The 25,426-nt window shown below is 38.4% G+C and overlaps 1 protein-coding gene across 1 annotated transcript; it reads right to left on the reverse strand.

The window, feature by feature from the left end:
- Positions 1-986: 986 nt before the first annotated feature.
- On the reverse strand, positions 987-20,308 carry LOC110975390 (uncharacterized). The gene is made up of 15 exons (XM_087130206.1): positions 18,717-20,308; positions 16,255-16,602; positions 12,591-12,917; positions 12,000-12,131; positions 11,586-11,717; positions 10,749-10,880; positions 9,935-10,104; positions 6,816-7,035; positions 5,909-6,019; positions 5,306-5,472; positions 4,499-4,612; positions 3,712-3,782; positions 3,237-3,277; positions 2,841-2,937; positions 987-2,014 (listed from the first exon to the last, which is right to left on the reverse strand). Exons 1-15 carry the CDS (start codon positions 19,150-19,152, stop codon positions 1,912-1,914), a joined length of 2,601 nt encoding a protein of 866 aa, XP_086986332.1. The 5' UTR covers positions 19,153-20,308; the 3' UTR covers positions 987-1,911.
- Positions 20,309-25,426: the final 5,118 nt, after the last annotated feature.

Raw genomic sequence — 25,426 nt, forward strand, 5'->3', positions numbered from 1 at the left:
AAATGTCACATTGCCTGTTGCCGCAAGCAAGGAATAGTTGAAAATCAACGAACAGTAGCGATCTGCCCAGTCAGAAAACTTCCAATTGCGCAATGAGAATGCGGCCTCTATTGTTTATTATAATGTGCAGCATCTAAAGCTCGCGAACCAGTTCATTTACATGCCGCAAATACTTTATGCACTTGTCATTTGGAAAGGGCTTGTAATAGAAGGGGTTGCTATAAGCTATATAAAAAAAGTTAACAAAAAGTCACAAAGGCCGCAAGAGGGTGATGGAAAAGAAGACATGGCTCTGGGAAATCAAACAGGTGAGGCGTAACAAAACGTTGAATAGCTAGGGGGAAAGGACGTTATTTGCCAGGACCTGTTGGGTGAGGAGGTATTAAAGAAACCGGACTGGTCACACAAGTACATGTTAGGTCAAAAGTTAAAACTGATAGTTACAACCAAGTCACCAGTTACAAAACTCGAGTCCCAGTCAAGTGACTCAAATCTACAACTCTGCTGTTAGAAAACCTTACTTGAACCTATCGCTGAACGGTAGCCTTTCACTATTGAAAACTGATTAGTCTTGAGTGAATCATTCTATGCGGAAAATCACTGATATGGTCCACAGTCGCTGTGGATGGATCATTATCGTCCATCTGTAGCAAGGTATGAGACGGAGAGAACCCCCTTGCTTTGTGTTGGTCATTGTCTACCAGGAATCTGGGGAATTCCTTTCAGACATCTTGGGGGGATGTGTTAAGTAACAATAGTCTGGAATGTGTATAGGGATAGGACATGTTGGGGGGTACTCATCGGTCTCATTTCTTGCTGGGTATATTATCGTCGTCAGCTGTTGTATAAGACCAGTATATTCAGGCTCTACCACTACGGATGTAGCGTTTTGCCAGAAATCCTGCTACTTGAAGGGATCACTCGACAATATCAAATACGTTAGGTGAACTGTCTTTGGATCTGGTTGTTACAATTTGGAGCGAGGTTGAGCCAACAGGTCTCCTCTAAGGCGGTACCTTATTTTTTGAGTATCAGGGAGAAAACATGTTATCCTCCGAAACCAAGGTTGCTGGGGTGAAACTTTCGGAAGGATGGTCATTGTTGGAAACGCAAATCCATACATGGTTGTCCAGTTAATAGCGTCCATTGCCCAAGCGTAAGGATCGGGACTGCCAACATATTGGCAGCGGCTGTTGAAGGCTGACACACATGGATGCATGTGCAGCGATCGAGCCCTTGGAAGGTGTTCTGTACTACCGATGGGTTATATTGCCCCTGGATAGAGCATCTGCTATGAAATTCAGCTTACGGGCGACGTGAGGTACCGACAATGTTATGCTGTTCTGCACCACATCAGGAGATTCCTGGTATGTAAACAAGACTAGGGGACCGTATGCCTCCATGGTATATGAGAACACAGTCAGAATTGACCAGAACTGTCTGGCTTTTTATCGTTAGATGAAAGTGAAGCAGAGCCTTCCTGACTGCCAAACATGGGTAATATTGACATGAAGGATCCTTGCGGGTACGAGACGGATGCGAGTAACCTAGGGCTTGGGTGCTGAGGGCGCTATTTACTATGTTATAAAATAATAGTAGATTGGAGCTCTGGGATAGAGAAATATGTAAATGTAAGGTTTAACAGGTGAGAAAGTTCCAGAAGTGGACATACAATACCAAGACAAATTTTCAGTCAATCTGGCCGATTTGACCCTGGTAATTTCCTAGACGTGGTCCAGTGACGTTGGCATTCTTCAACTGAGTTTGGCTGACCATCCTGTATGTCTGAAAATTAGTAGACGTGAAACAAGAGGTTGGGTTGATTTTTTTAATGTTGTTGCTTCCAGGTGGCATGAAAACCCTGCAATTATTCACATCAAATAAAACGTTTGCGTAATTTCAACTAACACGTTATTTTGATAGAACTGTCAGACATACTAGTACGTAAACGATGTCAGTGAAGGTCGGTCTGTTTCTAGGATCCTCCTCCCAACAGTCTCGCATCAAAGTGTACCTAAAATCGTCAACAACAGTAAGAAATATATAGTAAGTCAACATTAAAATTAAGGGGGATCCTGTTACTCTAAATAGGATTGTTTGTAGTTAGAAAGGAGCCCCCTTCTTTGTCTGGTTTTAACTGAATCGCGTCAACACAACTTTCGAAATATTGTCCACTAAAAGGATATACAAAATGGACTCCGAATCAGAAACATGCAAAATTTCAAAAAATTGCCAGAGGGATGCAGCTCGCTCGCAAATTGCGATAAGTCATTCCACCGCCCTTCTATTTTTGGTATTGGAGTATGTAGCGTAACAAGTACGACATTTCAAATCGGGGCATCCGGGGCACACACATTTTCTTTGGGGACACCGGAAGCCAATGAGCTCCTGCTTTTACATAGGTTGTACAACCATTTAAATCGTCAACTGAGACGCCAGAGCATGAACCTTCACGGGGGACGTGCTACTTCCCCCCATACGCCTCTGCCGGAGGGAGGTCAGTCAGTAAACAAATCTTGGTAAAATTTTCATCATTAAAGGATACAGGGCTAAACGAAATTGCTTATGTATGCAAAGATTTAATGCATGACAATCTAGTTATGAATATTTCCATGATTTCTAAATAAATAAATAAATGTATAAGCATCTTTATCAACTTTTTCGTTTGAATTAAACGAGCTGAACAAAATTACGAATTAAACCGATTAGACATTAGTAGAAGAAAAGCAGCTCACGTGCTCAGGCATACGCATTCGTAACATACTAGGGATTGAAAGAAAATAGAAAAATATAAAGAAGTTACATGCAAGTCATGCTCTACACGAATATGAAATATTTACATTTCGTCCAGACAGTTGTCAGGCTTTGGCAAGCGATATCCTTTCTTAAGCATTTCAGTTAGCATCTCGTTCCGGATAGACGGATAAGGCGTTCCTCCTACAAAAGACAAGTTAGTTTGTATCATTACTGTAGAGCGATGTGTAATTATAGTAAAAGGTTGCAGAAGAGCCTGGAGTCCCAATGGTTAGAGCAAATTTTGACTGAAACTTTTGGTGGTTACATTTATGCCAAAAGCATAAAGGTTTGGGGACAAATCGACCTGTGCAACATTTAACCTCATTATTTTCTTTTGATCAGAGCGTTACTTTAGTTAAGTCATTTATTCCATAGTGAAAGCAAGATACATTGAGCTCGTACCAAATTCTGTAGATTGGAAAAAAACATTGCATACTTACCGAGAGTGGCCATTTCCCACAAAAGAATTCCAAATGACCATCTGAAGAGAATTATCAAAGAAATCAATACCTTTTAAACATCTTTTTGTGGCGGGAAGGGTGTTTTGGTTTTGTGTTAGTTTGTTTCTTGGCTGAGCTGGGCTTAGCTTGGCTCAGATTTACAGACCAATATATTCTTGCCTAGCTCACAGGTATCTGTTTTAGAGAGCAGACAGTCCACCAGTCTCTTAAGGGTTGTTACTGAAGGTTGGAAAGGTTAATGCAAATACAACTAAGAATAGCAGGGTTAATTAATGAGACAGCAAGCGGTAATCCACCTGGCGTCTCAACATGGCTGCCAGGCCTGCAGTATGGGCATGGAAGGAGGTATATTGGGAAATTAATTTAGTGGACCGACCGGCGAATAATGAAAACGCCGACAGTACAGACTGCGTCAAATAGCGCAGAGACGCTTACAACAACAGTTCAAACTTACACGTCACTTTGAGTGGTGTAAACCTGATGAATCATCGATTCAATGGCCAACCAGCGGAGTGGTACACGCTTCTGTCGAAATAGTATTAAATTGGCATAAATTACGTTCGTGTTTTCAAAAATTTCGTTCAAGGAACATTTATGTTGAATTTTAACGGAAAGAAAGGGCACGACCGTTTTATTTGGGTTGAATGCATTGATTTTTCTGGCCGTTGAAGATGCCGTTAGAGAAGCTTTAATCTTCAGTCTATATCTGAAATTGTTTAAATTTCAGTGATAGACTGAATATAGTTCCTCGCCTTTAACCTCTGCTGCCTGGGTTCGATTATCAGCTCGATCCACATGTAGACTGAATTTTCAGTCCCTATCCGGGACCCAAAATATTGTTATATTATTATCTGGTGTGTTCCTCCCACCTCCAAACCTATACTGCTCCTTATTGTTTCCGCTATATACATGTGGCACCATTGTATGCCATCAGCTCGACCACTTGTAATGTTTTCATTGTACATCGCATTTGAACATAACTGTAATTTGCACTTGATATATGAATAAATTGAATTAAGTTAAAACAATAAGGAGAAAAGTAAAGAATCAAAACAATTTTCTGCTCCTGATTCCGATGTTCTATTCCATGTACATGTTGGAACTGCAACATGTTCACGAGTGGGTATGACGTTGGAATGGCAAATTGACATCAAAATTCGAGTACATAGCTAGGATTTCGGGTCTCAGTCTTCAAAGACCTGAGGCAAAAATGATACAAACAAAATGTCATCAAACGTTACCCCTGATGTCTGGACATAGACATCCTCTCCTCTTGACATTCCAAAATCTGACACCTTGGCAATCAAACCCTCTCCAATGAGAATGTTTCTTGCAGCTAAATCCCGGTGAATCACCTGTAAGTAACCAGGCAATCTTAGATTTTCGCATTATTAATAAAAGCCGTGATTTTAAGTGGGCACTGCCACTTTCTGCAAAAACCCCGTCAAGCAAAATGGACATTTCATTTTTTGAATGTATTCTATTCTGCAAGCCCTGTGTCTCCTGTGGCTGTCGCCTAGCCACATTTGACAACTAACCTCACTCATGAGGCGACAAAATGTGTACCAGTGTTAAAGTAACTACAAACTACAAAATACAGCGTGGTGGAAAATAATACTTTTTCAAATTTACTTTTTTTCTGTTTTCCTATGTCTTAATAATGCAATACCTTTCTTTATAAAGCTCGGTCCCAAAACTGTCCAAATCCTCAATGGATTCTCAAAATGAGCAAATTTCCCGCTTATAATACAGATACAATTTGGAAAAAAATCATTTTCTCTTTATAACTCCCAACAGACTTTAAAGTATATTGGCTGAGCAATAATGCAGCAAAAATGCAGCAATGGTTTAAATTATAAAAGCACAAACCATTGATGTGTTTACATTTGTTAGATTTTCAAAATGGCAGCTGTTGATACAGCGTCAAATTAGAACAAAGCAAAACAAATTTGCTTTTGCAGGCATACTTTGGCTTCACGTTGCCCGACCAAGCAAATAATGTTTTGCGAAAAGGTCATGTTGTATACGATGTGCAAAATGTTGCGTACTCCTGCTTTGGCAAGATGCTCCATTCCCCTGGCAACATCCAGAGCAATCTTGGCTAGTTGCTCCCAAGTCAAGACATCCTCATCTGTGTCTGACTGTGAGCGAGCCATCTGTAGGTAGCTACGCAGATCACCATGCGGAAGGTACTCCAACGCAACATACAACACATCTAAATTAAAACAAAAATCCATGGCCATGGAAATACTACAAAAGAAAACAAAATATGCTTTACAGTTAGTTCATAGATTAGTTGTCTTACGTAACAGCGATATGGTGTGAAACGAGGCTTTTATGGTCACGTGATGGGTTTTACTGTGCCATAAATTCCACACACAAACTTTCTTTGTACGTGGCCACAAGGCCAAATTTTAATACTGATGTGAAACTACTTTTTCAATATAACCTTGGCATTCTAAGATTTCAACAAATCTAAATATTGGCAAAATCAATTACTAAGAGTCACATTGCTAAATAGATAGTGTATTTAACCTTGATCACTGGAAATGAACAATGAGAAAGAAATGCCTTTATTGTTTTCAGCCTGGCGCCTATCTTGGGCTAAATGCATTGCAAATTGGCTTGTTGGACTCAAAAGTGCCACATACCTTGGTGCTGACAAGCCCCAAGAAGCAATACAATGTTAGGATGATAGCCAATGGAGGCCATTGTCCAAAACTCATCTATGAAATCCTCTCTCTTGAAACAGGTGGTATGCCCTGTAAGTTATAAAGATGTTATTATGAATATATTTGTAAGCCCTTGACCAGGAAAAAGGCAGTTTCCATCCGTGTCGAACCACCTTTCATCGAAATTTAGCCAACTGCTGCAACATTTAGCTGGAAGGGAATTGATTGTCCAATTGTTACTCATATTCTTGGAAATACATTTCCAGACATGGGAGTTCAATTTTAGACCAAAGAGGAGCCTAAAGGGAAGAGCAATAAGGGATTCCTGTTACAAACCCTGTCTAAACCTCCCCTTGAACCAATCCTAACTAACCAAGCAGAATGAGGTACAATTAAGGAGTAGTGTCCTGATGGTAGCCGCTATGCATTACAAGAAATCCAATACATTAGTCAAACTAAACCTACTACTCCTAATAAACTTACATTTAAAGATTAGCAGGGAAGTCTCTTTATTCATGTTCAGCGAATTAGTAGGCCTCGTCAGGACCACTTTGAAACTGAGACTCAGCAGGTAACATAAAGTAATGCTTCTTGGGCAAACCGTGCGTTATTGTGTACATCCTGATTTCTGGTGTCTTTTTGGCAAGCTGTCTTTGCCTTTGAACCATTTACAACTCGTCGTTGAGGTACTAACGTTCGCGACAGTGTAATGTTTGAGTAATGTAGTGTTTTGACATTTAATCGATTCAGTATTAATCATATTCCACAATCTGTCGGACTTTTTTCCTTCTGGGTGCTTAAACCGTGCCATACTATTGGCACACGACGGAATGCAGGAAAATAAATAAAGATTGTCAATGGAATAAATATCTTTTAAAGATGTCACCTCGGATCATTTTTATGGCCGCCTTGGTCCATGTTCCATCTGCTTTCACAGCACCTGATCGCACTTCTCCAACGTTCCCCCTGCCGAGCACGCGCTCATCAACAACGAGGTTGTTCCAAGGAATCCCCCATTTCTGAGCCCAAGCAGGTAAACCGAAGTCTTGATCCACCCCAGGTACTACATCTACAGGTGTTATTCTGTCCTCGTATGGTACGACAGTCTGTTTCAAAGATAATTGTTTGATCAAACCCAGTGTGACATCTATTTGGTTATTTGTTTGATAGGACGATAGGGTGGCTGGGTGGAAGAATAGATTGACCAATAGACTTATGAAAGTAATGCAACAAGAGGTGAACGGAAAAATTCGAAAAAAAGACCAAAGACCTCTAATTTAAATTTCATATGAAAATAAAATTCATTTATTCCTTTATTTATCAAGTGTACCCTAAACAGCGGAAGCCGGTTTTCGTTAGGGCGTTAAATGTAAACTAATTGCTATAAATTAAAAGGAATTGAAAACATACTTCGTATAAAATAAAAATTTAAATATCAACAAGCATAACGTAAAAACACAAAACGCATACAATATTCCTTGAAACACAAAACTGATCGTGAGAATTTTTTTATAGAAGTATTAAAATCAATTTCAGTAATTGAAAAGATCAGTCTTAATTAAAGGCAAGAAGCAAACGTGTAACTCCTATGTGGGTGTTCAAACTGTTCCATATTTGTGCCCCAGTGACTACAAAACTTTGAGAAGACTATTCTGTTTTAACAGATGGAATCTTTAAAGTGGCATTTGTATTCTGTCTAGTGACTTAGTGTTGTGCAAAGTAGGGGAGAAATCGGCATGTATTAAGGAAACATAGAATTCAAACATTTAAAGACAACAATTTCCTTTTTAAAAGGCTGCTCACTTTAAAAATGGAGGCCATTTTATTGAAGTAAACGTGTCAGCAGACGAGGTTGTAAATGGGAAATCCGTAGAGTTAGTCCGGCTGTTCTTTCAAGCACTTTATTGAGCGTATGAATCTGATTTTCATACCGGCCTCACAATTTAATACCGTGCAGCAGTTCGCTAGAGTCAAAAACTGCAACTGCTTTTTAGTGTCTCCCCTTTACTGATGTTGGTGAATGTGGGTAGTTTGGCGGCTGCCCGAGGCGCCCTTGTATGCCCTCGGCTCAACCATGTTTAAATGTCTTCATTGTACAGCGCATTTAAACATATCTGTATGAAATTTGCGCTTTATAAATGAATAAATTATCATTATTAAGCAAGACTTGATCGAGAGTGTAAAGAATGTTTCTTAGAATACAGTTGCAAATTATGTACAACATACCTAATGTGGAAGAGATGGACTGATGAATATGTTCAACATGAGCAGACCAGGTCAAATAACCATCAATAATAACGCCCAAACACTTAAAACTGCTGACCCTCTCAATTAATTAAGGAGTCACCACTACAAACTTTTAAGTTGTTAAAAGCAATATTATGTTTTGATTCGATGCCTTGCATTCAGTAGCATTGATTGTCAACATATTTCTCTTTGCTCAAACGCTTTTATTAAGGCTGCTCTCGATGTCGTCTAGTATAGCGGCTGCAAGTTATTGTAGAGTCATCTTCGAACATGTACTGTTTACAATACTCAGAAATAATATGAGGGAGGTCCACACCATAGATAATGGATAACAGTTGTCTAAGGATTGACAGCTGTAGTACGCCAGTACTGATTGGAAGTGAACTGGATTGGTTTCATTCAATGCACACAGCTTGTTTGCGGTTGGTTAAGTGTGAAATGCGAACAAAACCAGTTTAAAACAGACTCGGACAAGTTCGTATTCTGTAGCTTTTCCAAAAGAATAACATTACATGGTTGGCAGAAGCAAATGACTTGTAAAGATCAATTAACATAGAACCTGTCATTTTTCCGTGATATACCAGTTCACTAATAAATTATAATTTATGTGCACATGCGCATAAGTGTCAAGTGGAGGCTAAAAGCTTGAGTGGCCCATTGAAAATGTACAGGGGCACAAGTTTCAACGTCATTCTCTCTCCTTTTCTGCACTTTATTCACTTTTATCGTCAGAAAACTCTCCAAAATCATTATATCTGTTACTTCTTGTGTAAGAGGAATTTTTTGAGAACAAATTAAAAACTTGAAAACTTTTGTCATTGTGACTATACCGCCATTGTAACTAGCGTTGTGCATTGTGATAAATATAAACTCAAATTTTCAATCCGTCGACCTTAAACATTTTGCCCATATACTGGCAATGTTTCAAGACCTTTGATAGTCAAATTCCAGATCACTCGTGGGACCAATTTTTGTTTAAACTCAGTCAGCACAGAAGAAAAGGGACAATTCGAAAAGACTATCATTGAACCAACAATAGTTTTTAAAAACAATTGTAATCGCAAACAGAATCCCTTTTCCTCATAATTGTTTTCCTCTTAACCTTTTCAGGGTAAAACCTGATGTCTTTGTAGAGTGATTAATAATTAAATGACTACATGACGGGCGTGTATGTTTTTACCCATGATTTATGGTCACCACTCATTCTGTGAGTCACTGACATCAGTTCACATAATTAGGTGGTTGAAAGTAACATCAGGCCTTCAAGGGTCATGTTTTCAATTATGTTCTCTCTTTCTCTTCTCTCTCAGTTTCTCTTAATCTCTGTAAGCCCAGATATATCTTTCTGGACACAGGTTTGAACAACTTTACTCTTACTCAAGTTTTGTCTGTGAAATTCTGTTGAAACCATTTTTCAAGTTTACTAAAATTCTGAAACAAAACAAACTAAAAGCACTATTAAACTGCATGATTAACTCTATGTTCAAATCAGTTTCTTTTATTTTCCTGTCTTTTGAAAGGTGGAAAACAATTTTTGTATGAAATAAAAAATAATAATAGATAAATAAAGCACCGCCTCCTCTCCTTCTTTCCAAAACCCAGACGCTAAACTTTTTTGTACAGCTTAAAGGTTCTGAGACTTGCTAATTTCAAAGTTTCAATCTGGAGCACCTATGATCAAGCGGATATTCAGTCCGTCGCAGTAGAGGTATCATTGGTGTAGTGAATCAAAACTACAAGCCAAATTCACAGACCTACCATTTCAACAGCCGGATCGATAGACTGAGCATGCTGTCGTCCCCGCTGTGCACATCGATTCCTCCTTAATCTGACGAGGTAAACCATCACAGGAACCACGACCACAACAAAGATCAACAACGTACAGTACAAGAGTACACTTTTGTTGCTGATGTCACCCACCTCTGTGCCTAGTGAAAGGGGGGAGGAGATTGGAACATCATGATGACAGAAAGATTCCCACTTGTCAACCTGTGTGGCACTGAATCATACTAATCAGTATTTATTATTGTATGAAATTGGGGGTGATCCCTGGCTACAGGGTGTTTCAGGTTACATGGCTTCTGACTAGTGCCCCAAAACAAAGATAATTGACAAATGGAAAGAGCCACCATGGTATAGCTGGATAGCTCGGTACGGTATTCCAGACGCCGCAGGTTTAAATCCCGCTCCAGTCAATTTCTCTGTCCATCTTTATAATTGTAATTATGTAAACATCTAGTCAGTTTCCAGTTTGTGTCAAGATTTGTATTTTTAATTAGCAGACGAAAATCTACCATTCACGTTAGCTACATTCCAACTACACACTGCAATATTTTTCACGACCAAGGCCTTGCAAGGAGAACCACTCACAAGACATCTCAGAAACAACTAAAAAAAAATAGCGACGGGTAACTGTCCCTATATACTGATATTTAGAGAAATTACATAACTACGAAAACAATTTAATTTGGCCCCTTTAATTATCCAGTAGTGAACATGTTCCTAGAGTAGTGGGATTCGGACGAGGCTGCTTCTAAAATATCAATACGTCACCCTGCAAAAATGATATCACCTTGACAGCTACCAGCGAGTCCATCCCCAGCATAGCCAGCCTTGCATTTACAGGTAAAACTGCCTACTGTGTTCCTACACACAGCATTATCGTCACAGTTGTGAGTTGATGTGCCGTCACATTCATTGATATCTGGCAAAAATTTAATTCTAGTTAAAGATTATTTTGTGTTTGGTGCGTTTCTTGAAAATGAGAATTCTCTATCAAAGTTGCACAACATTGTAAAAAAATCTTGTGAAGTCTCTAACATACGAAACCACAAAAACCCTCCCAAAATTTCTCGAACCTGTAACTGCCTTGGTGTTACATCATTTAACGACAATTTACTTGTTGCTTATAATTGAATACCCACAATACGATATCAGTAATTGTAGTAACTATAATAACACCTACCAAATTAAACTATTTAAAATAAGCATTTCAGAAATATTTTCTAAGTCTCGGATGCTATGTCTTTACTTTTTCGTTAAATGAATACATGCAGTCGGCGTTTGTTATACGACCCTTATGCTGTCGTATCCAGTCCAGAGGTAGTCTACAGGATGTTCAGGGCGCAGCTCCCCCCCCCAAAAAAAAATCTCCTAGCTCTCTCTACTCGAAACTTGACCAAAACAATACAATCAACCCTAACTCCCTAGCGTGCGTGTAACAATCAAAATCGGAGGATTTAAATAGCCATGTTAGGGTTCAGTAAAACTAAAGTTTGTCTTCCTTTCTCAAATCCAGTCCCTCTTGTGGGAATCCTGACTCTGCTGCTTCTATGGCATACCAACGTGTTGCATTCCTGAATTTCAAAATTTCGTTTTATGTATTTAGTCACAGCTAAAATAATGTTACCTTGACAGCTACCGGTGAATCCACCCCCAGCATAGCCAGCCTTGCATTTACAAGTAAAACTGCCTACTGTGTTCTTACACACAGCATTATCATCACATGTGTGAGTTGAGGAGTCATCACATTCGTTGATATCTGAGCAAAATGTACATTAATCTTAATTTTAGTTTGTTTGGGTAGGCCTATGGGTTTTTTATGACCCCACCTGGCATTCAGTAAATGCCGTAACGCCTATTTCAGTTAAAAGTCATTGCCCTGTTTTGGTACTTCAACACATTTGTTGGCGTCAGGCATCATGATGTTGAAAAAAAAATCAATAAAATAACCAATAGCATCCAATACGCTAATCTTGAACAAGATGTAAAACACATTGTAAATGTCCCTAAGACTCATTTGCATTGTAAAACTTGATATTACCTCGGCAATTACCCATCGTTCCGATCCCGACAAAGCCGTCGTTGCATTTACAACTGAAGCCATCTTCTGTGTTGATGTAGCTTGCATTTCCATCGCAGTTATGCCAATTATCAGTGTTCTGTTCACTCATATCTGAAGGTCACAAGAAAAAACATCACAAAACCTGCTACGTACTCATTAGCAATTGGTTTAACTGAGTTCTTCTAATTCCTCGACATTTAAGAAATCCCATTACTTATTCTGGATAAAATAAGGATGGTTGCAGTGCACCCGATCTGACTACCCACAGCTGCTTATAAATAAGGTGCACACCAAGTACGCCATGCTATGAGTAGGCTGGTATCAAAGGATCGTAGCATGGACTACCACACTTGTAAGCTAGACCAGGTTTAGCTCGTGCACCGCAGCAGTGGCTCTCTGTTGTGTGGCAAGTGGGGGCGCTTTTCATGCCATACTTGTGGCGAACGTAGTCCTGCTACGATTCTATGATGCCAACCTGCTTATAGCATGGCGTATTTAGTGTCTACTTACAAGTAGCAGTGAGTAGTTGGATCGGGTGTGCCGTTCTTCAGTCGCTGATACAGCACTCACCAATTGTGTAAATATCCAAACTCTCCGAAACGTCTTCCTTTCCATCGTAAAGGTGACATACATACTGGCCTTGTGATGAAGGAACTACCGGACTGATCGTCAAATCACAGTGTTTCTCATAGAACCAGAGTTTGCTAGAACCTTGCCTCTCAGCACGTCCAAAGTGACACTGACTTTTGACAGCTCCCTTGAAAAGCCATCGTATATACACCGAATAATTAAGGGTCTTCCCAAAGACCTCACACGTAAACGTTACGTCTGTGCCAATAACCGCTGTTTCGTTGGATCCTGGTAGAATTTGAATCGCTGCAGATTTTTCTTTGTCACCTTAAAGTCAACAATGAAAAAGATATAAACACTTAAGTAAATCTTAAGGAACTTTATAATTTCCAATCTATTGACAAAATAATATTTTCATGGCCGCTTGAAAAACGCTTTTGGCTTGTGTATAACGGAGTTCAAACTACCTTTTAAGCGTTGCGTAAAAATCTTTGTTAACAACTAAAACGAGACAATAAGTCGTTTCAACGAGATAAAATATTTTTCCCGATGGCAACAATACGCTTTCATTATTTACCAAGGAGTCTTAAGATAAAACATTTTTGAATGTTGGATGTATAATCATGATTGTTGGACCCTGGGTCCCAATAACAGTGAATATGTGTATCTATGGTAGTGATAAATATAGAATTCCCGCAACATGGCAAGTCGAAACCGCAAATGAAACCCAACTGTATTGTTTTGAAAATAAACAGTAATAATAAAACTATTGCTTGCAAGGAAGAAAAAAGAAAAAAATAACATCCAAGTGACAGATTTATGATTCAAAACTAAAGGCAGATTTGCAATCGAACCTTCATTCTGTTGTTCATATAATTATTCCCTAGATGTAAACATTACAAAAAATTGCAATTAGGAAAGCTTTGGTGTGGCAACTCAGGAAAAAAAACCACACCTGACTATATGGATTTCAGGTTTTTTCCTTAAGACAGTTTACGAGCTGTGTCAATATTTCTAGTCTTTGAGCTTGTATTTTAGACTCTTTCGTTATAGATTCTTTCAGAATTTTTTTTTTAAATTATACTATGGTAGGCTCAACTCGCCTTTAGCAGGTGTTCGTGAAACCACTGAGACAAGTTCTCGGGTGATTTCTGAGAATTTGACATGGGACGGCGCAGGAGGAGCAGCATATACCGCGTACATTTCATTATTAATTGATTGCTGCCAACTGTAATGCCATAACACATTTAGTATACTTAGAGTGTAGCTGCAGCAATATTTCTTCAACTTTTACATTTAAATGGTGAAATGCATTGACAAGTGCTCTTTTTTAAAACAGTTAAAATAATTCATGCTTTCCTGAGTGCTGTTTCTGTGAAGTCATCTGAAGAAGACCTAGCTCCGTGCATAGGCGTTTTTCTTCAAATTGTGTTCCCAGAATCTAATTTCTGAAAACATGTTTGAGAAAGCATTAAATGCTTGCTTACTGCCATGCACATAGCCAACAATGAATGAGCAATAATGCAGGACTTGTTTGTGTAGAACCAATGTAACAATGAGGCTTCTTCCCAGGATGACATCACAGTTTTGATCATAAATAGGGAAATAGACATCAGCATAAAAACCAAGAAGGCAGTAAAATACCCTTTGAACGAAAATCGAAAATATTAGGCACAAAAGTGCATTTTAAGGTCTGTTTTAAAACAAATCGATTTCAGCTGCCTTTTAATGTGTCTTTGATAAATAACTTTAGCCCATGGTTCAGAATATCTAATAAACATTCCTCCACTTAGTAGCTGGGTAAATTGGAGTTGTTCGTGTGTGGCAGTAAAGTTTTATTTATGATTAACTTGTTTAATCCCAGGGATAAGACATTGCAGGCTCTAAATGCGGATGAGAATTATGGGGTTTTCATCCTAATATTTTCTATATGCATACCCATGAATTTAAGATGGTTCGTTTCATGTCAGAAATAGCAACATTTATTCAGAGATGTTTCACCAGAAATTTCTTAAAGGAAAGGGGAAATGAGAAAAAGACCTCTGCCTGTACAGAGGTTGAATAATTTAAAGAATCGACATAGTCAACATTACATATTTATATGTTTCTCAACCTGAGACACTAACACAAATAACAATAAATTGATTTAGATTAAGGCCATGATTATGGGGCTGGGAGGCCTATGTGACATACAGCATTTATATTAAAAGAAGATTGAATCATACGATAAACGTGAAAAAAGAATCCCAAGTATCAGCAAAATTGCAACTTTGTACGAATTGGAACTCTGGGCTGAAATTGGTCGGGAAACGTGTAGGTATACTTTCAAGCTCAGTGATAAGAAAATAAATCTTGATTGCATAATCCGATGCAAACCATCGTACAGAGCAAAACTTCTAAAGGAGATTTTTGATCCAGGTATTTGAATTAAGACCAAATGATATCAAGGGAATTGCGTAAGAACATGGACAAGCAGTTTCAACTTTCAAATTTAGTTTGGGTCAATCAGTTTCAGACCCAGAGGTTCACTTTCAACTTGTGATGATAGTTAAGAAGGCCAGATAAAACAAGCTCTTCTCCGATATTTCTGTTTGTCTTAACATTTTCCTGATGTACATAAAACCTATATCTTTTTGTGCACGTTGTAAGAGATTTAACTAATTTTTTTTTCAAATTGCACTTTTACCGTAATGTGTATCTTTGCTTATAAAAGTTCAAACATTTTGTACATTTTCTCTGACACAAGAAAAAAATTCTTTTCCATGTGTGAAATGTCATTTTCCGTGACTTTATTTCCCTTTCCTGCAATTTTATTCCAAGTATTTTCATTGCATGAATTTTGCAGCCTAATACAAGGCTATACTCGAGAGTGTTTTATTTTCTTCTACTCACTAATTCATTGCACTTCGCTAAGCAGTGATTTCAGCCTTGAAATGAAACTAGAGACACGTATTGACGCGAAATCAGATAATTAATTATGCAAGCATCAGAAAGAATTCTGAATTCCAAATTCTAAATTCCTAAATTCATTCATTCAATGGAATTTCCTGAAACTTTTAGGAAAACAAAAACTGTACTTTTTTAATGACGGTTAAAAAAGCGAATTGAATGGATGCGTCCTTATGTAAGATATGAGTAGGCTAAGCATTACTTTAGACGGTGCGCTCATTTGAGCGTGAAAACGAATAGACGCAATATTAAATAGAACGACTGAAATTAAAGAAATGGTCAGAAAAAAATCATGGTAATTTTAGCCACGATTCAAAAAGTGATTTTATTTTGCTTGCTGCCTGCACTCTTCGCATACATGTTAATCTTGAGTTATATTTGTTCGTAGACACCAGCTTTATGTACAACTACAACACTCAAATTGTGTCCCCGCTGTTTTGAACTATATGACGAAAATTTTCCCCAAAACCTATCATGTTCATGTCACACTTAGAGTTGCATTGGAATGGCTTAAGGTGAATATGTATGAAGTCACGATGATGTTTTTGAAACAATACACCCTTATTAATTGGTTGTGGTTGGCAGTCCTTCTGCATCTACACGATGTTGGGAAATGTCAAACTCAGCCTAAGGCCAATAAATTTTTCACTATGTGGTGAACGGGTACACATGTATATGAGTATTTTTGTAATGATTTTAATGTTAAGAGCAATACCTTGACCTGAACACAACTCCAGCTGAACATCAACTTTGAGTTCCTGCTCCCCGTTTCTCGTAGCTAAGCATGTTAAGTTAATCCTACTGCTGTTAGTGGGCCATCTTGAAAACAAAAGACTGCTCGTGACGTCAACTAATCCGTAAAGTCGGTGGTTCAAGCCAATTGAGCCAAATTCCTCAGTAGTCTCTCCAGAGAGCCATGACATCTGCCAATCCTCTGTTAGACTTCCTCGGATTGTGCATCGGAATGGTCGCCCTATACCCAAGTGGATGCAGACTGGGTTTGAATGGATGTTCAGCAGACTTTCTGTAGGCAGGTCTAGCAGTTCGATAGTTGCGTTAGGAACTGTAGAGAAAATAATTCGTTCAAATCGTTATGAGGATAAGATCCTCAATGCGCCAGAAATTTAAATAATGTGTTCAGAACTATTACGTATCATGGACCAAGGGTACCAGGGACAGACCGCTGATATATTGGGTGGTTGGTGAATATACCATGGGCATTCTCAGGTATTTTAACTGCTACATATCTATCGCACAAATTCCCTCGAATGTTAATTCCGTCTCGATTTATAACTTTGATTTCAAACTACCCTGAAATCAAAATTTTTGAGTTGAGTTCGAAGATTTTCCGATAAATTAAAGTGTTCTTATGACAAAATGGGGAGATGTATATGTTAAAATAATTAGAAAAAACTTATATAACAAATGAATTGACAGGGGAGGAAACGTCTACAGGCCTTCATTCGCATTTCTTTACATTAATAACTAACATAATCAAGCCTTGGACTGTGTTTGTAAATGTCGATAATGAACCGATAATAATAATGAAAATAATAAAAAAGTGTCAAGAAAATAAGGAAATGTCTTGACGTCAATTACATAAGCACATGAAATGAAAAAAATCACTATTTTCATTTAAGTGATCAGAATTTTTCAATACAATACAGATCGCTACATGTGACGAAGGTACTACAAAGGGGACAAATAACCATTCTTCAATTTTGAAATTAAGCCTATTTACAAACAAGATGCCGCTTTGAGGCACGTGCAGCGAAGCACATAAAATGTTGGCGTACTTCTTTGGTAAAATGAATGTTCATGAATGCACTTTAATGAATAACCTAAAGATAGCTTTGCGTCAGGGATATTATTTTTATATTAGGTTTTGCCTTTACACTGACCAGCTGTCCAAGAACCACTAAAAAGTAGATTTGAATATAGATTTTCACGAGGCGACTTACTAAATGCTCGATTATTCGTTTTAATCACGCAACGCCTGAATACATTCTAACTTCATACTTTAACAGATGCTACCTAGTGTCTCACAAATCGCTCTTATCGTTTGACAGTGTGTTCAATTGGGTTATTAACTGCTCACTAGTTCTGAAACTAAAAGTACACGTACATTGCGTTTATACTAAGCCGTCTGATATTTGTGGGAAGAAAACTACATTACTGCACGTTCTGAACTACCTTCACTGAAAACAACCTATCCGACGGTTTGCTTGATTATGATTTATTTTATGAAATGACATACTTATGGCGCGCGTGATAACTATTCCCAGTGCACAATTGCAAAATATAAAGGGAATTAATTTAAAGGAGTGACAACCAATAGCTTTGAAAGGTACTACTGCTGATTGTCGAAACCTTGATTGATGCTACGATTTATTATCTGTGAAATACCGTACCTATATTGCTCTTCCATTCACCAATCAGAGGGCGGGGATTTATGCGAGTGTTACATTCAAATGAACCACAGTTTTTCCTATCAATTTCAGCAAAGATCGTTCATTTTCATGCTCACAGGTTTAAATTCAGGTTTAAACTCTTTGTGATCAATAAAACATGTGGATCACAAAGCCTTGATTTCAGAGATCAAACAGATACTATGCAGGATGCATGAAGACAGTGACAAGTTTCAAAAAGATGTCTGTAAGAGTGAATGATACAGGGAGGGAGATGGGTTGGACGTCAGGCTAGAGTGGTTGGCCCTTTGTGGATTTCAACAGTACTGATTTTATTCGTCTTCCTTTCATTGAAATTTTACTCAATGTCCTGAAATGCAATGGAATACTAAAAACACTAACCGAAAGTGTGGTCTTTATAGTTATCTCTTACAATTTGGGTATCTATACCGACCACGACGATTTTGTTCAATGTACTTATTCAGGACCACTAATTACAGCGCTATTACATTTCGTGGGGGAAGCATCTGAAAGCGATTTTCTTTGTCATGTACGATGTGTAGCTTACAATTATATCAGAATTGCTACTTCAGAATCGATATTCTGACTTCCTAATTAAGAAAACTCTAGTTGTGAACTTGCTAAAGAAGGAGAAGTGGAAGATAGACCAAATATTCAAACAAAGGCTTGATAAAAATTGAAAATTAAGCATACGGTGAAATCGAAACCTGGAACAAACAAATTCTTTATGAACCTTATGGAAACCTACCTATAACATGTAAATTCAGGTATGCATACTCTAGTTTGCCGTCTTCAAAAGTGTAGCATGTGTACAGTCCTTCAGACACCACCTCCACTGGGTTGATGGTTAGGTTGCAGCTCCGCCCATTATGCGAACTACTTGAAGAAGGTCTCATGGAGCCATAGGCACTGCAGTCACTGGCTACTTTTTCTTTGAAAGCCCATTTAAGTTGGATTTCCTGATTTCTGGCATTATCAGGCAAGAAACAAGGAATTGTAAAACTCGTACCAAGGTCAATTGAGACATTTGGTCCATAAGGAATGTAAGGCACTGTGCTTTGAGCAGAACCTGCATAATAAAAGAGAATATAACTCAAGTTGTGGCATAATTCCTTGAACAATATCAGTAAATGATCACAAGTATTTGTCGTTATCAGTAGTTTTCGTCCTATAAACAGTGGCATTATATTATACTATTATTAGTATTATATTTTCCATCTGTACTTTTTTTTCTGAGCAGGAGGGGGCTTAGTCCCTTAGCAGGGAGTCCTTACCCCCTGCTCCACTGAGTTCCACTGGCTATCATGTAGAGCGAGATTGGCCATTTCAGTAATTTGACGAATGGGTTATGGTGCAACTAACTTGATACAAACCACTGTACGATCTTGTGCAACGCTCACATGAATATTTGGCTAATGACCTTTCATGGAATAACACTGTTTACAGTAAGATCTTGCTTCAAAATATTAATTGTTGTAGTCCAGTTTACGTGGTTCCAGTCCGAGATCGACCTGTTGAAGTTCGAATCCTGCAGACCAGAGTCCGGATTCACAGTCGCAACCTCAGACCTTTGATCTAATTGCCTCGAGCCCCAATTGAGTTTAATAGAAGTATTTATGAAGAATTATTTTTCTTACTTTCTACGCATATAATTAGTATTCATTAATATTTTTTCCAATCAAATTCATAAAGATAAAGTTAATACCATCGTTTCAAGTGGTTGTTCAACTTCGCGGTCGATTAGTGTGGCTCATTTATGTGCGTTGATCCACATGCGTGTATGTTTTTTCCTTAAAATAAATTGAAATTAAGGCAAAATGTGTAGGTTGCATTTTTCTTTTGTTCAAGGCAAAATGCAATTAATCTTCAAATTGTCTCTTGAATGGTCAAAAGTGGGTTGTTATGGTCTTATTAGACACTGCCTTCGGATGCTTCGCCTTTGATCGACACGTATGTTTCAACGGGACGTCTAGTTTGTGCGCATGTGCGCGAAGTGTTTCGTACCCGTGCGAACAGAAAATGACTGCTCAGCGATCACGGATTTGAGTTTTCATTGACGTTTTTTGTTTTTTCCCCTTAGGAACTGATATGAATTTCAGACTTTCCAAATTAATTTGTAAAAGTAGCTAGCTATGACTTCAAAATAACCAATAGTTTTTGCCTTATTTTGGATTTGATCAGCAATGTGTACTGCGAATGTAATTGATACAAATGCAAAAATCACTAGTTTTCGATATTTCTCCATTTTTCCCAGGCCTTCCACAAAGGCCTTCCTTTCTCAATTGATCTCTATTAAAACATTTTATCTCATGTGTAATTTCATGTTATTAAGTTAAACGTAACAATGACTGTTTTTAATTACTATTCTTGTTTTAATCGTCTCAATGAAAAATGTATCCTTTAATTTACGTATAAAATGTACTAATCTGCTAAATATCACATTATGGTAGTGTGTTTCGCAAAAATGCTGTGAAAGAGAAAACAAATACAGCATGATTTCAGTGAAAAAATGTACCTCTGAATTTTATACATGTAGTCTCATGAATGTAAATATCACAAAGCCATTAAAGAAAACGAAACCCATTAAAGATGAAATAGAAAACACGTTAGAGTTTAAGAGCTCACTTGGTGATATTCAGAAACCATTCTCAAGGATTATATCAACCAATATGTCCACCTACAGTAATTCCATCTAATCTGCAGTAATTCCATCAATTGCCCTGGGGAGACCCATATCATTGACAAGTTCCACTGTGCGGGTGTAACAGGCAAACAGAAAAAATGTCACTATATTGACCCTCAGTTAGTAGAATTACAGACATGGCATCTCCCTACGTTCGTATAACATTATTTTTGCTTCTAGTGCACTATAACAAATAATCTTGATTAATTTAAAATAACCAGTTAAATTCTGTCATGATTGGCCAGATTTTCGAAGTGCACAATAACCCTCTTAATGTGCCCTCAAAACAAGAAAATCAAGCTTGATTTGAGTACTGTTGGTGTAGGTATAATAATGACTTATTGTTATCAGTTAAAGAAATGACGACGTTGATGTGGGATACTCTAAGATTTATTCTAGTGTACCACCTTTCGGAACACCAAACTGAATTTGAGCCAATTTTCGAATGCGACCTTTTTTTTTCTTATTTTGGACCAATTTCACGACCTTGAAAGCATTGTGAAAGTAATAGTATTTATCTGAATGATTTTGAAGTTTTTGACACAGATGTGGCAACATTATTGGGTAAAGTCGATTTGGGCCACGCAATAGAACACCTGTACACCAAGGAACAGTAACGCGTCTTTCTTACACCGGAAATCTCACCGTCGATTGTCGGTGTTTAGACTCCAAACATTGCGGCCAGATGGATGCTCGCTATATAAAATAATGTGCTAGTATTCCCCCTTGACAGGGTAAAATCGCAGACCCATGGCCGGCCCAAGGCTTCGTCCGGGTAATCCCTGGAAATCGGTCAGGCACCCTCTACCAGCACGACGTAGCTAGTGTCTTAGAAGTACCGAGTGGTCGCGTGTTTCGCGTAAACAATACTTGTTTGGTTGTCTAGAAAATTACGTTTTTTTCAAACGTCAGACTTCTTGTCAGCTGCAAAATACCTGTAACGATGCCAGAACGTATTGGTCCTTTAAGCAGTATGGCAATTTATTTGGGAAAACTGGAAAAATATTTCCAAAAGGGTATCAAATGTTGCGTTGTTCAACAAAATTTGCACGAGATTTCGATGAGTTTTTTTTTCGTGAAAACTCGCTTTTCTTTTAATTTTGTTCACTTCAAATATTTTCTTTTCAGACAGAAGAGATCTGTCATTATTGTTTCACACACTTGCCGAATTTTACACCTTCCGGTGGCTTTATCATTAAGTGCCAAACAATTATTATACGACCTCCAACACAAGAAAATATCGCTTTCGTCGTCTGCTAGTATAATTCAGTGCTACCGGCACACTGAAGGCTGTTGCACATGCTCGACGGCAGAAACTAAATGTCCACATGGCCCATGGCAGGGAAACATTTTTGTCGAGGGTGTAAGGTCCATATTCAAACCGCTTACACGAGCTCCCATGTTGGTCTGCATATAGTGCTAGATTCTAGTACATTGTAATCAGTTAGCATGGTAACCAGAGCAATGGCACGATCTTACGAGTTTTTGTTAGTATCTGTCTTCAACTGGGGCAAACAAATCGAACTTCTGTGCTTGCATTTTACAGATTGGCCTATCTGCTTGTCAGCAAATTTGAAAAAGCAGAAGCAAATGCATAAGGAGCTGAAACGTCTGGCGAGTTTAAATGTCCTATTTCGCACTGCCTGTTTATTGGCTCTTCTATCTGCACGACTGAATAGTGAAACGCTTTTTATCAGCACTGGAAAGTCATGTAGTCATAAATAGAACATGAACGTGCATTGAATTTCGTAGTACTGTTTTGTCATTACTTCCAACCTTTTAGAAGGATGGAAAAACAGGGAACTGAATACGTTCTAGTGATTTAGTTCCAGCATTTTATACAACATATTACGAGTCTTATCCGGTCACGTTTTGTCAATACTTTAAATTGCAACCACTTCGCAGAACATTAAAAACACTACTATCGTCAGTATTAGTAACACCAATAACACCGAACATCCTGTTTCCTACTTCAAATTTTGCCAAACCTTTTCTATTGTAGAAAAGCATCAAAGCTTCCTTAGGCCTATACCATCTTTTTATTAAAAAGTTATTATGAAGAATGTCCAAATATATTTACCTTCAAATGACACCAGACTTAGACAAGTCAAAATCACCGCAAACGAAGAGCCCATTCTGCTATGAATTGCCTTTTGTCTTTATATTCAGGAAAGCCGTGAAGCACTGCCGTGGAAATAAACACAGATTTCACCTGTGCTGCTCTTCACCTAGCTGACCTACCTACGGCGAAACCAATATTCCACAGCTTCCTTGTTCTTGAATCAGTTTTGTTATTAACTGTCACCTCATTTGTTTTTGTTGCCTTTAGGTGTCACACAAAATATAAACGTTTGAACCAGCCGTGTAATGGTTAATTCATGTGAATACAGATCGGGGACCTAAGCCCAACTAGCGACGTAGCCAGATTGAAAAAAAATGTCCTTTAACAAGCGACAATGAAATATTTCTCTCGTATTTTTTGACCATGGTTCTCGGATGACATTGATCTCTTCATATGATTCTTCAACAAAAATGGAAATGATTTCCGAAAAATAGGAGTGTTTCTTAACTTACACTGTAAAAACCGAGCGTTTAACTTCCCCTCAAATTAACCGCGAATCTGTAACACTTTGACATGTTTATTAAATGCAGTGTATATCAACAGGGGTGCAGTGTTTATTAACTGCACAGTATGGGTGACAATGACGTAGCGTACGCGTGATCAAGTCAAGTCATACGCAGTGCTGTGGAGACTGGCAATATGCCAACTTCTACATCTTAACGACATTTCATATGCATGAACCTGTGCAAGAAACTAATAAATGCAACTTCGAACTGTCCAATTTCTCTTAATTTTCAACTAACAACATGCGGAAAGATATCGAAGTGTGTATACACGTACATGCGTGTACATACTACGCATATGATTCTCTTAAACGCTGAGCGGTACAACTGAACATAATGAACACGGTGTTTATTGTTGTTGTGATAAGTAATAATCCACTCTGCACCCATATATTATATATTATATCAGATTAATTAAATACTCACAGCATGAAATTTGAATTCCATCGGCACTACAGAGTTTTGGCAAAAAATAAAGAATTCACGTTTTAATCCACTCTAAGCAGGCGTTTAATGTGCCGATGATAAACACTTATCATGTTAATTAAACACGTTCACCCACACGCACCCTTACATTGCAAGAGAGATTTAGGGAGGAAATTCTACCGCAAGCGGGCTGTGAGAGTCTTTGACTTGTTGACTTCTGCACTATTTTAACCTGTGGTGGCGTCTCGTCTATAGAGCGACACTTGTAAGAAAAGTTTGTCCAGACCAAGTAAAGTGCAGAGTTGAAACTTGTTCCAGAAGAGACTGTTTGCGAATTGAATCCAGTTCCAGTTTGTGGGATCAAGTTCCCATATTTTCAACCGTCATGCAGGCCTTGCTGTTTCGTCTCGAGCCTGGTCATTCTTATTGGACGTGGTCTTTGTGCCCGTTGCAGCTCATTCTTGCACCGTACGTCAAGGACTGAACTGTTTTTCGCCATTTATGGAACCCAGCGTACTTTACTGTAGTGCCTTGCGAAGTTGTCGCCCCTAAAAACACCTTGTTTACATGAAACATTCCTTATCATTGTAAACTAGTATCATTCTACATTTTCTTTGTTACAATTTGCTAAGTGTAACATTCTCATTAAACCATACTTGTTTATTTGTTCCTTATGCGATCTTTTTTGATTTCTTTATTGCATTGGAAAAAAGTCAAGCTAATTTAAAAGGTTGGAGATTTCGGTTCGTAACACCATGAAAAGGTTTAGAAATAAGTTCATCGGCATGTAAGTCCTCTATCACAAGACCCTCGTATAGATACTCGTAGCTATCACAGCAGAGTTTAGCAAAAAGCGTGTCTCTCCCCTCATATAGTGAGAGGGTTTAAACCATTGTTGGGTCGTCTACCTGATGGGCAGATTCGGAGTTCTCCTTGATGTAGCCTCAGGGAGTCATGTCATAGATGCTTGTATCATGCTCGCAGATTGTGTGATGACCGTGCACACAGAAGTGTGAAACCACGCTGACTGTTGAATCTGGATTTTGTAGGCAGAAGGCGGTGTTGGCTTTCATTTCCATACCAGTGTTCTAAACTCATTCTCGTCGACCACATGGGTTACCATAAAAACATGACAGCAATCTGTCAAGATCTGAGGAAAGCCCCTGCTTGGGGAAATGGAGGCAATCATTCAGCAAGTGATTCACTCCGTCCATGTTACTTCGAGATTGGGCATGTCTTTCTGGAGCGCGATGGGCATCCAAGTTGACGCAGTTTGGTTGCGTAGTTGTGAGATGAAAGACGGATAAGAGGACAGAAAACGCGATATTGCAGCGCACATTGCCTTTGCATCCTTAGGGATATTAGCCTCTTCGAGAAATGAGTCGTGGCTTGTGGTATCATGGCTTCATTGAACGACTTAATAGAGAGAATTTATGGCGCAGTTCTACTGCGCCCTCTCGTGTGCATGTGTTGTTGTCCGACTACAGGGAAAAGCTCCTTATCTTCAGTGACTGGTTGCAAAATAAGCCATGAAGATCATGCAACTTGTCATATGACTGTTTGTTTTGGCAAAGGTGGATATCAGAGAAGTCAATGAAGTGGGCACAGGTTGACTGAAAACAACAGTGGAAACGTATGGCCAATTTCCACATGGTTTACCGAAAGTGGAATTCTTGAAATTGAAAACATGAAGCATAGGATGTACCTGTGCCCTAAAAGCCTCC

The sequence above is a fragment of the Acanthaster planci genome, linkage group LG20 (assembly GCF_054643075.1).
Source record: "Acanthaster planci isolate LZ-2023a linkage group LG20, COTS_SCS, whole genome shotgun sequence".
NCBI lineage: Eukaryota > Metazoa > Echinodermata > Asteroidea > Valvatida > Acanthasteridae > Acanthaster > Acanthaster planci.